Here is an 11,788-nt window from a genome sequence, read left to right as displayed (position 1 = left end):
GCCCCGATTTACAGAAGGAACCTGAGTAACGTTGTTTCTGTTCCCCACTGAAAGGTAACTAGCCTCTTGTCTGTGAACTAAATAAAAGTGTGATTATACGATTTCAGGTCACCGAGGAAGGAAACGAGGGCTCGAGAGGTAAGGGAGTCGATCAAGGTCAGATGGTCAGTAAACAGCAGTCAGAATGGGAGTTAAGGTTTTCCTGAATCCCAACCCAGGGTCATGAGGAGGCAGCGTGGGGTAGTGGCTAGAGCACTAGCCAGGTCTTGGAGTCCCACCCTGGGACACTTAACTAGCTGTGTTAACCCTGAGCAAGTCACAATTATTTTCGGGTTCAGTTTCCTGAAATGTGCCTAACAGCACCTATCCTCTTTGGGGCTGGTCTGGAGAAGAAATGAGCCAATATATGTAAAGTGCTTTGCAAACCTTAAAGCTCGGACGCGCTCCATTTGCTATCAATGACGATATAACATAGATTGGTATCTTTTCTTCTTGTATATTCTTAGAGCTTACCTTGCACGTCTCTTACCCGTTTCAATAAGCCCTTTATTAGGTCCTCAGCTCCTAGAGCACAGAGACGTCCTTTTTTTAAGTGTGAAGAAAAGTGGGGCCCATAAAGTGGGGGGGACGCTAATTTATTTACCCAAAGTGGCTCAAGAATCACAAATGAAAAGCCGGCGGGAATAACTTCTGCAGATGGCGCGCTGCATTCTGATTGGCTTTTCGAGCGGAACATTCCTATTAGTCATCAAACACAAAGAGCCCAGATAGGTTGACAATTCCGGTTTGGGGACACGCCTTTTCCCGCTCAGATCAGTTCACGCATCTTAAGTCTTATGATCAGCCAATACTGAGGATAGCTAAACTTGGTGCTGAGACTTCGCAATTCACGAAGCAACACAAAAGCTTTTGGTTGAAGTCCATCTTTGCTTCCGTTTTGTAAGAGTAAGGAGGTCCGAGGTTCGCAAATACGTTAATTTTAAAAATTCCTCACAAGTTACCTAGGGACTCTGAATAGAACAAAGCTAAGGAGAAGACAACAAAACAAAGCTCCTTCAAGTGAGAATGTGGGTGGCCCTAAAAAGGGCCTTTGGGGAGTATCGCTCGCAGTTCGCAGCACAGGAAAGCGTATTTAGCCGCCAAAGCCGTAGAGAGTTCGGCCCTGGCGCTTGAGAGCGTAGACCACGTCCATGGCGGTGACAGTCTTCCTCTTGGCGTGCTCCGTGTAAGTGACGGCGTCACGGATCACGTTCTCCAAAAACACCTTCAGCACCCCGCGGGTCTCCTCGTAGATCAGCCCCGAGATTCGCTTCACGCCCCCTCGCCGAGCCAGACGGCGGATGGCAGGCTTGGTGATGCCCTGGATGTTATCCCGCAGCACTTTCCTGTGCCGCTTGGCACCCCCTTTCCCCAACCCTTTGCCTCCCTTGCCGCGACCAGACATTGCTGAACAGCACAACAAAACAACCTAGAAGAAAAAAGCGAAATTTAACCTGTGAGAGCTTTATATAAGGTGCTTGCGGACCTCTTTGAAAACCGAAATCGGTCCGGGAGTGGTCGGCGGGAAATGCTGAGGCTCCGCCCCTTCCCGGGCCTCTGGTCTCTTCTCATAGGACAGAAAGGAGTAGAGAGACAATCCCGAACAGCAAGCGCTTCCCTTTTCTCAAGTGTATATTATTGTATTCGAAAGAACGATGGATAATTGTTTTAAGGAAAAGTTTAACTCTTCATTTCTCATTGTAATATATTACCGAGGAATGGATGGAAGGTTATTCAGGAACGCTATAGGGCTATAATATAATATAGTATATTATAAATATAAATAATATAAATAAATATAGGGCTATTTATTCCTTTTGGATTTTTCTGTTGTCTATGCTCTGTTATAGTTATTAAAAGTAGCAGTAAATTTATAATAGTGTTTTGCATTAATAAAATAAACGACGTTTAAGTCTTTTTTTCCCATTCTATCTTCCTCCAAGTGTCCCAAGTCCCAAATTTACTTCTTCCTTGTTTCTATTGCCTCCACTTCACTTTCCCCACGGAACAAATTCAGTTTTGCCAGCAAACTATAGAAAGGTATTACTTTTAATCAAATAAGTTCTTTATTTTATCTCTAGTTGGCGGAATCTTTGCGGGACTTTTTTTTTTTTTTGAGTGTTGTCATCAGGTGCTATTTACACATTAAAGCAGGGGTTCTTAATAGGAGTTCAAACAACTGCCACTACCTCCCATCAGACCTAGATGGAGAGAGGTCAATAACAGAGCCCTCAGACCAGTGGCCCAGCCTCCAGCATAGGTCTCAGAGTTATGAACCAGGGAATCGACCTTTGTTGACACTTAACCTGGCAACTGCTTCTGCGGGTGCTGAAGCCTCTATCATCTCAGCATCCACAGCTATTGCACATCTGGAAAAGAACGTTCTTTCCATCAAAGTCCTTGGCACCAATGAAATGGATATGACTTTATCAGTGGAAACAGCTCTAAAGATACCTTGCTTTTGGTATTATTACTGCTGCCTTTCCATCCAGCTTTCGGCTGAAATCTCATCTTTATGTTATCTTCCCCATTATAACATCAATTCCTCCAGAGTAAAGACTTTTTCTTTTTTTTTCAATTTGGGTTCTAGGGTTTAGTGTAGTGCTTTGCACATAGCAAGCACCGAATAAGTACATTTTCATCCATTCATTCTTCTTTTAAAATGTCCCATTGCAACATGGTATTGAACAATTTTTGGTAGTTTCTTTTATGCTGATTCTCTGAGGTTATGTCAGGCATATTCTTATCTATATATTTGGTATAGGAATAATACAAAGGAAGGAAAAGAAGGGAAACTCAGTAAAAACCCACTCGATTTCAAACCAGAATTCCAGTGGGTTTTCTATTAATCTGAGCTCTGTTTCCTTTCATCATCCTTTTTATTTATGTGATATCATTGTGTATATTATTTTTGCTCTGCTTATTTCATACCACCTTAGTTAACATGGATCTTATTATGTCTCCCTGAATTTCTCACATTGGTTATTTTATACTGGAAATTAATATTTCATTGCATTCATATATCATGGTTTATTCAGGAAGGAAGAAATAAGAATTTATTAAGCACTATTATGTGCCGGGTACTGTGAAATCTTTACAAGTATTTTCTCATTAGATCCCCACAACAGTCCTGTAGCTTTTCTCTGATCTGCCAGTCTTATAACTCTGTCAAAAATGATAATGACAAAAAGCCTGCCATGACTTGTCCTTGAAGGAGTCATTCTGAGTAACTGAGATTATTTTGTTCACTAAACATCCCTTTAAGACCGTTTACAGTTTTTTCTAGGAATCAATGTGAAGGTCACTGGCTTATAGTTTATGTATTCTACTTTCTTCCTATTTCTGAAATTGTATTTTTCTCTCTGTTCCAGGACTGTATATTTAAGAAAACCTAACTACCTTAATAGGTTCAAGTCATATCTTTAGGATATATGCACAATAATGGTGAGTGTGTGTGTGTGTGTGTGTGATTATCAACAGACAGAAGATAGTAGCATGAAAGGGAATCAGGGAAGGCTTCTTGAAGAAGGAGGGATTTTTATCTGAGTTTTGAAGGAAGACAGAGAAGCCAAGAGATGACAATGAAGTAGGGAGAGTATTTCAGGGAAGGGGGACAGCTGGAGTAAATGACTGGAAGCAGAAAATGTAATGTCTTGTGTGAGGAACAAGGAAGCCAGTGTCATGGGATTCCAGAGTACCTGTCAGTGAGTAGAATGTAAGAAGACTAGAAAGATAGGAGGCATCCAACTTGTGAAAGGCTTTTAATGCTATATAGAGAATACTGTACTTGATATTGGAGATGATAGGGAGCCATGGTAGTTGACTGAATGGAAGTTTGGGAGGTGTGTGGGGGAGGAGAGTGATGTTCTTAGTTCTACACTTCTAGGAAGATTAAATTGACAGCTGAGTGGACTGGTGTGGAGAGAGACCTGAAGTAGGAAGACCAAGGAGCAGGTTATTGTACTAGTTCAGGTGTTGGGTGACAATTCACAATTCTACTTATTCTTGTGCCTGCCCTCTCTCTGCTCCTCTAATATTTATTATTTCCATCTTTTATCATTTTTGCCAAATTGGTGGATGTGAGGTGAAACCCTAGAATTGTTTTACATTGAATTTTGTTATTAGAAAGTGGGAACACTTTCCCTTATGGTTGTTGGTAGTTTGTATTTCCTTTTTTGAAAACTGGTTCATAACCCTTTGACCACTTACCTATTGTGGAAGTGGTTTTAGCCATTTGTCAGTGTCAGTTCCTTTTATATCTCTGTCAAAGAAATAACTGCCAGTCTTGTGCTACAGCATGACTGAAGCACATTTCATTTATTCATTAACCTGTGGCCACATGAGGGAGACCCATCGGAGACTCTTGTCTGGACAGCAAGAATTTGTTTATAGATGGAACAAATAAAAACTTTTTATAATCTAAGTGAAACAGATCAAGCAATGGGAAACATGGAATGAAACAATGGGACACTCATTAGGAAAAGAATAGAGCGTAGAAGTTTGGGAGATGAATGAGCTTTGATCAGTTCCTCCAGAAGGAGAAAACATTAACATATAATGGGTTATCAAAAATCATAAGAAAGTAGAATTTTAATTAGAGGTAGAAAGGTTTGCCTGATTTTTTAAAGGTTAGCAATACCTAGTTTCACTACAGGCTTTCAGAACAATGTCAAACTCTTTTAGAAACACAGCAGAATAAGATGGCCTAGTACTCTGTTTCTGCATTTTGGATATTAGACTTTTCTTAAAGCTATGTGTTATAAGCATTTTTTTTCTGCTTAAAATCTTCTCTATTCTAGTTGGATTGATTTTGTTTGTATCAAAGCTTTAAAATTTTATATATTCAGAATTACCTATTTTGGTTTTTTTGTGATCTTTTTTGTACCTTGTTTTGTTCAGGAAGTATAGACCTGAAAGGTAATTCTATGGATTCTCCTCTATTTCTTTTTGACAATAAGACCTTTTATGTTTAGGGTGCTGATCCGTTTGGAGCTTGTTGTGATATTTCTTAGAAAATGAAAAATGTTTATCTAAACCTCTTCACATGTAAGCAGTAGAGCATCACAAGTCTGCCGTTCCATCGGGAAGCTTCCTTCTAGGGTGAGACTGAAGGTCAAACAAAAAGAGGACAAATCTCAAAATCTTCTGAGCTTTGTTTTGAAGGGGAAATGCCAATCTTTTCCAGGAGCTCTGAGATGCTAGTGTTGAAATAAATAAACTGAATCATTCAGGGTGGTGTTTAGTGATCAAGTCTACTAAAACAATATTTACTAGCTCTTCAAGCTTAGAAGATGGTTGCCTGATACCAAGATCTCTCATTCTCTGTCTCTGTCTATCTGTCTATCTGTCTGTCTGTCTGTTGTCTGTCTCCCCCGACCAGATAGAGTGTGCTAATTGGGCACAAGAATTTTGGAATTTAAATATTCATCCAAGGGGCTTCCAGAGAAATGTTAAGCAATTAACCCAAACTACAGACTTATGTCTATGGCTATGGATTGTGTCACCATGACTCAGTTGTCCTCCCTCTTACCCTGGAACTTCTCTCCAGTACCTAGGGCTTTCTCAATCTAAAATATCCTTACACCATGCCAGCCTCCTCCCTCATATTGGTGAGTTCCTTTCAAGCCTTCCATTTTGGGGATCACAGGCCCAGGCTGGCCATGCTTCATTCCCCTCCTGACTAGGCTTCTGACTTTATGGCCTTTGATACCACACTTTCTTCCCCTGACCCACTTTTTATGTGTTGCTCCCTCTTTAGAATGTAAGCTCCTTAAGGTCAGGAATTGTCTTTCTTTTTGCTTGTATTTGTAATCCCCAGTGCTTAGCATAATGCCTGCCACACTCTAAGCATTTAATTAATGCCTGTTGTTAGTTTGCCTCAGATGACATGCCCATCAAATTTCTAGATGATATGAAACTGAGGGATAGGTAATATTCTGAATGACAGAATGATGATACAAACAGATCTTGACATGATAGGAAATGGGACAAATATGTGAAATGGCATTTAATAGATTTAAATGCAAAATTCAATATCTAGTTTCAAATATTCTACTTTACAAATAAATTGTAATTTGTGACTAAACAAGAATTTGCGTGGAAAACATCAAGGGATTTTAGTGAAAAGCAAATTCAATATGAGTCAACATTGTGACATAGCAACCAATAAAACAAATACTGTCCTGGACTGCTATTAATATTGGAAAAGTGTGAAGAAAGTTGGAGGCCATAATGCAGGGGTAAACTGCTCAGGTGAGACCATGGATGTGGAATATTTCCTTCAATTTTGGTAACCACATTTGGAGAGGGACATTGGGAAACCGAAGCATAACAAGGGTGTGGCCTCCAGGAAATCTGAGTTGGGGCTATTGCTCCTCCTTCTGTGTCTCTCTTTTTCTTGAAATCTCAGTCTGAGCCTCCTGGTATAATACCTGCATCCAGGCACAAGTCCCCTCCAGAGAGCTAGGGCGTTCCTCCAATAAATGCTAGTTCCCTGGCCTCAGCCATTGTTGACATGATGCTAGGCAGGAGGCCTCCATTATTGGCAAAGCTCTATTACATCATGATAAAAATTTCCATTCTTACAGTACTTTAGGGTTCACAAAGAGGTAGTGCAAATGTCATTTTCCTTGGGAGAGAAAGATGATGCGTGACTTCTTTTTTAGGATTGAGGAGATCTGACCTTGTCTATAGACAAATGGGAAGGAGGCAGGAGAGAGGGATAGATGAAGAGGCATCAGAAAAAGGAAATAGATCTTAGAGCTATGCCTTGCAGGAGGGGAAAAGGCACATCACTAATTTTTGCAAGGAGCAGACATAGCTCTTCAACTTTGTCAGAAGGAGGAGACAGTGGATGCTGCTTCTGTGAGTTATTGAGGCAAAGATGGGTTTTTCCCAGGAAGAACTCAGACTTGTGTCTTTACCTGCTCACACCAGCTGGAAGAAAAATTTTTTAAAAATTTCTTTTGAAAACAGGAACAGGAAATATTACTACTATGCCACAGGAAATAGGAGAACCTGGAGATCCCTTGCCCCCTCCCCTGACCAGGCCTGGATCCTGTTGATGATGAAGAAGATGACCCAATAATCTAGAGAATTCTCTGGGACTGGACAGTGTGGTCTCCTTTTACCCGATGGATAGCAGATGAGTCAGTCGATCAATCAGCAAACCCTTACTAAACATTCACATACATGTGCTAAACTCTGGGAATACTAGAAAGGTAAAAATACTGTCCTTGTCCTCAGAGAGCTCACATTCTAATGGGAGAGACAACATCTAAGTAACTATGTATATGTAGGATATATACAGAGTAGGTGGAGGGTAATCTTAGAAGGGATGGCACTGGGGGGAGGAGGGGACAGGAAAAGGTTTCCTGGAATTTGAGCAGAGTACTGAAGGAAGACAGGGAAGCTAAGAGGCGAAAGTGAGAAGGGAGAGCATCCCAGGTATAAGGCACTGCTAGTGCAAAGGTATGATTTGGGAGATGGAGTATCAAGTGGAGAAATAGCAAGTGGGCCAATGTGGCTAGATCTCAGAGTTTGTGGAGGGGAATCAAGTGTAAGAAGACTGGAAATGTGGGAAGGGGGTCTGGTTCTGAAAGAAAGGACTTTATATTTGATCCTGAAGGTAATAGGAAGCTATCACTTGGAGGGCCTGGGGGTGAGAGAATTGACATGGTCAGATCTATGTTTCAAGATTATCTTTGCAGCTGAGTGGAGGATGGATTGGAATTGGGAGATCCAGAAGGCTGTTGTACTACTTTAGTACAGAGTGGCAGCTGGGTGTGTGGAGAGAAGGGTGGCATCTTAAGTGACTCTGGAGGATGGTGGTATTCTTGACAGTAATAGGAAAATTGGGACTGGGGGAGGTGAAGATAATATTAAATTTTGAGATGCCTATGGGACATCTAGTTTGATATGTTCAAGAGGCATAGGACTGATATAGGACTGGAACTCAGGAGAGAGATTAGTTCTGGATATGTAGATCTAGGAATCATTTGCCTAGAGGGCCTAGGACAGAACCTTTAGGACCACACATGGTTAGTGGGCAAGACATGGATGGAGATCTAGCAGAGAAGATGGGAAAAGAGCATACCAGGAGAAGGAGATCTAGAAAAGTGTCACAAAAAACGTAGAGAGCCTTGTCGACTGCCATGGATTCTCCCTTACCAGTAAAGAATCCTACTTTACAAGGGAAGTCTAACCCTTTGTATATGTTGTTTCCATCAATTTTTATGGATTCTAAGCAGTTATTTCTAAGTCTTGCATTATAATTGCAAGGGGTGTATGAGGTGTTCAGAAGGACTACTGCCTCTGGTGTGAGAGTTTGCTAAACTCTTTTCAGGGCTCCTCATCCAGCTTTGGTGTCCACCTGATTCACCTGACCCTCACTTGGGGCTCCAAGAAGCTGTAGCATGGCATAGTGGCCATATCCTAGTCAACCATCTTGGCTGAGGAGGTACACCACATTGATGGGAATCAACAGGCCTCAAATCTGTTGGTAATTTAGGAAGATGTCTATCTCAAGCACATAAAGACTTTCCCTTATGGAATGGGTGGAAGAGAACAATTTGTCTCAACAGCAATGAAATCCGCTAAAGCATGAGCTTTTGGAGCTTGGTCAGATATCAAAGATGCCAAGGTCATCCATTGCAACCCCGGGCCATCACCAGTTATCTTGACTTTTATCTTGCTACTGGACTTCAATGACTCAGGGAGAGAGAGTGAGTCATCAGACTTTGTGAAATTCTGCCTCATTTAAATCCAATTCATATGTAAGTCAAGACATCACCTATGATGTCATTGGTCCTCTTTGAAAATGAAGGACAAACAACTATAGTTGCAAATCAAGAACAGAATGTTTCTCTAACAGAAAGGGAAAAACAAGCAAAAGATTCATTTCTGGTGTTAAATCCTAAAAAACCAAAAATCAGTAACATAGTTTCAAGGACACCAGGGTAAGATAAAGGTGTTGCAAATTTTAGAGCTCTAAACAATTGCACAATCATTAGAAAAAAGGTGTCTTTTTGACTAATATTACTAAAGTATTCTAGTTTATCCTAGTTAATTGTCACATAGGGGAGGGAAAGAATAAATATAGTTGAGGAAATTGAGGAAGTTAAATTACTTGCTCATAGTTACACACTTAGTAAGAGTCTTGGTTAAATTTCAAATCAGGTCTTCTAGACTCCAGCACCGGTACTCTGTTCATTGTGCAACCCAGTTTCCTATGAACAACAGTTTGTGGTTTATATTAGTGCCCATTTATTTGAGATTTTATAAGTATTAGGACCTTCTAATTCTATCTTTAATAATGAAGTTTGCAAGTTGGAGACTTTCTTCTCCAAGCATTAACTTCTTATTTTAAACTGAAAAAAACCTATATATGGATTTTATCTTTCTAGAATAGATTACTTACTTCTTGATCTCCTTTGTGTGCACTGCATATAATTTTCAGTAACAGCTTAACTACTTGGGGTGGAGGTGTAGGATTTTTACATTTCTGGTAGGGACAACGTTCTTTGAATTTTAGTTTGTCTTTGTCTTCCCTATTGACTACTGACCTCAAGCACTTCCTTGTTACTTCTTTCCACTGTAGTAACTCCGCTCTATGTCACCCTCTTGCTTTCCAATTTTCATCTGGCACATATATAATAGAGGCTCAGAAGTTTGACTGGATAAATGTAGGCAATTGGGGTTTGATTTTGGAGGATGAGGATGGTGGTAAAGTGGCCTGTTCAACAAGCCATTTAAGAACCCACTGTATTCTTGGGCTGGAGAGAAAGTTTGATTGGGAGGAGAATAAAACTGCGCGCCTGCATGTTATGTACAAAAACAAAAGCACAATAGAAGAGCGATCCTGCTACAAAAGGCTATTCCTAGGAAACAAAAGATAAGTGAAGGCACTGCTTTTGGCCTTAGTATGCGCGCGTGCTAGTGTCGGTAAAAGGCTTAATGGAGATGGCATATTGTAGTTGCAACGTTTGCTGTTACGTCACGGCGGGACCTTGAGCTATCAAGTGACAATACATCTTAACCCCTTTCTCAAGTCCATGAGTAAAAAAAAGTCACCAAAACTCGTCCGTGTACCGCTATTTAAACACACAACGAGCCGTCAACATTCCGTAGAGAGCCAAACCAAAATGCACAACTCCTTTAAATGGAAAGGTAGGCGGCCCTGAAAAGGGCCTTTGGGAAGCGGAGCGCAGGAAATACAGCACAGGAAGACGCGCTTAGCCGCCAAAGCCGTAGAGAGTGCGGCCCTGGCGCTTGAGAGCGTAGACCACGTCCATGGCGGTGACAGTCTTCCTCTTGGCGTGCTCCGTGTAAGTGACGGCGTCACGGATCACATTCTCCAGAAACACTTTCAGCACCCCGCGGGTCTCCTCGTAGATCAGCCCCGAGATTCGCTTCACACCCCCTCGCCGAGCCAGACGGCGGATGGCAGGCTTGGTGATGCCCTGGATGTTATCCCGCAGCACCTTCCTGTGCCGCTTGGCACCCCCTTTTCCCAACCCTTTACCCCCCTTGCCGCGGCCAGACATGTTTAAGTCACCTAACAAAGCTGCCTAGAACGAATAAAGGTCGCCGGGCCTGCTAGACCTTTATATAAGGCACTGGCGGACCTCTTTGAAAACCGTAAGGGGCCTAGAAAGGGGGCGGTGGGAAACTGTCTCTGAGGCTCCGCCCCTCCCTGGGCCTCATGTCCCTTCTCATAGGACGAGAAGGAGCAGGGAGACAATCCGGAACAGCAAGCGCGCCCCTTTTCTCAATCGTATTTTATTTCATTCTAAAGAACGATGCATGATTCTTTTCAGGAAAAGAAGCTTGATTCTTCACTTTTCATTCTAATATGTTACCATTGTTTGCTGCTGCTACTGCTATTTGTCCTTCTTTCGAACAGGACCATGACATCAGGGAGGTGATGCCATGATATACGAGTGAATTGTTTTTAAATGAGGGAGGGCTGTGCAAGGTCACCAGTCTCACTTTCTCCTCCGCAGCCATTTGGGTCCAGTAGATCAGAACAACTGGGGATGGCTCAGGATGCTGGGCCGGACCTTGGCCTTTTCAAATTAAGGTCTTTAAGACGTCTCAGTTTGACTGAGGCAGCGCCTACTCCGTGATTAAGGCTTAAAAAATGTTGCAAAGAATGGCATCTTTAAAAAAAAAATCTAGGAGGGGAAGACTCTCAGATTTTCTGGCCAAAACAGAAACAATGGTTATTTATATTCATTCTGAGCCAATCAGAGCCCAAACAGTGACCACCTTCAACGACCACCCTCCAGTGTCCTAACTCCAAATTTACTCCTCCCATTCCTCTTCCTACTACCCAATACCCTCGGAAGCCATTTCTGCAAAGAGTTGGTAGATGTTGATTTTAATTAAATCAGTTTGTCAGTTGGGTAGTCCTGCTTCCTCCTCAAGTTACATGCCATAGTGCAAGTAGTTTTAATGTCCATTCGTTGTAATATGTAATGGAGATTTTTTTGGGTCAGGTTGTCTTTAGGTGCTATTTACACTTCAAAGCTGGGAAGACTTTTGATAACTGCATTTTCACATAATTGGCTTCTTTTGTAATATTATTTTATTTTGTGTATTTGAAAATATTATGAGAGGGGGTGCATAGATTTCTACAGACTGCAGAAGGGGATAGTGACAGAAAAGTAAAGGGAGGCGCCAGCCTCCCCACCTCCCAGCACCCCCAGCCCCAACCAAAACAAACAGCAACACAGCCAGTCTGCCAGGA

The 11,788-nt window shown here is 41.7% G+C and overlaps 1 protein-coding gene across 1 annotated transcript; it reads right to left on the bottom strand.

Annotated features, from left to right (window-relative positions):
- Positions 1-476: 476 nt before the first annotated feature.
- Positions 477-10,583, bottom strand: LOC114029559. Its single transcript, XM_027844061.1, has 4 exons — positions 10,280-10,583; positions 10,152-10,216; positions 1,526-1,603; positions 477-1,468 (listed from the first exon to the last, which is right to left on the bottom strand). Exons 1-4 carry the CDS (start codon positions 10,581-10,583, stop codon positions 1,133-1,135), a joined length of 783 nt encoding a protein of 260 aa, XP_027699862.1. The 3' UTR covers positions 477-1,132.
- Positions 10,584-11,788: the final 1,205 nt, after the last annotated feature.

This window comes from Vombatus ursinus, unplaced genomic scaffold, assembly GCF_900497805.2.
Source record: "Vombatus ursinus unplaced genomic scaffold, bare-nosed wombat genome assembly UNPS02005197.1, whole genome shotgun sequence".
Classification (NCBI taxonomy): Eukaryota; Metazoa; Chordata; class Mammalia; order Diprotodontia; family Vombatidae; genus Vombatus; species Vombatus ursinus.
The sequence above is the reverse complement of the archived record's forward strand: the minus strand, read 5'-3'. Positions and strand labels throughout refer to the sequence as shown.

Bases quoted from the DNA above. Each gene is read 5' to 3' on its own strand.
- LOC114029559 (XM_027844061.1), bottom strand. From the start codon at position 10,583: ATGTCTGGCCGCGGCAAGGGGGGTAAAGGGTTGGGAAAAGGGGGTGCC. The intron at 10,217-10,279 runs GCGGCTAAGCGC...GGCCCTTTTCAG, and splicing joins CCGCACTCTCTACGGCTTTG to GGCCGCCTACCTTTCCATTT. The intron at 1,604-10,151 runs GCTCGTTGTGTG...TCCTATGAGAAG, and splicing joins CTCTCTACGGAATGTTGACG to AGACCAGAGGCCCGGGAAGG.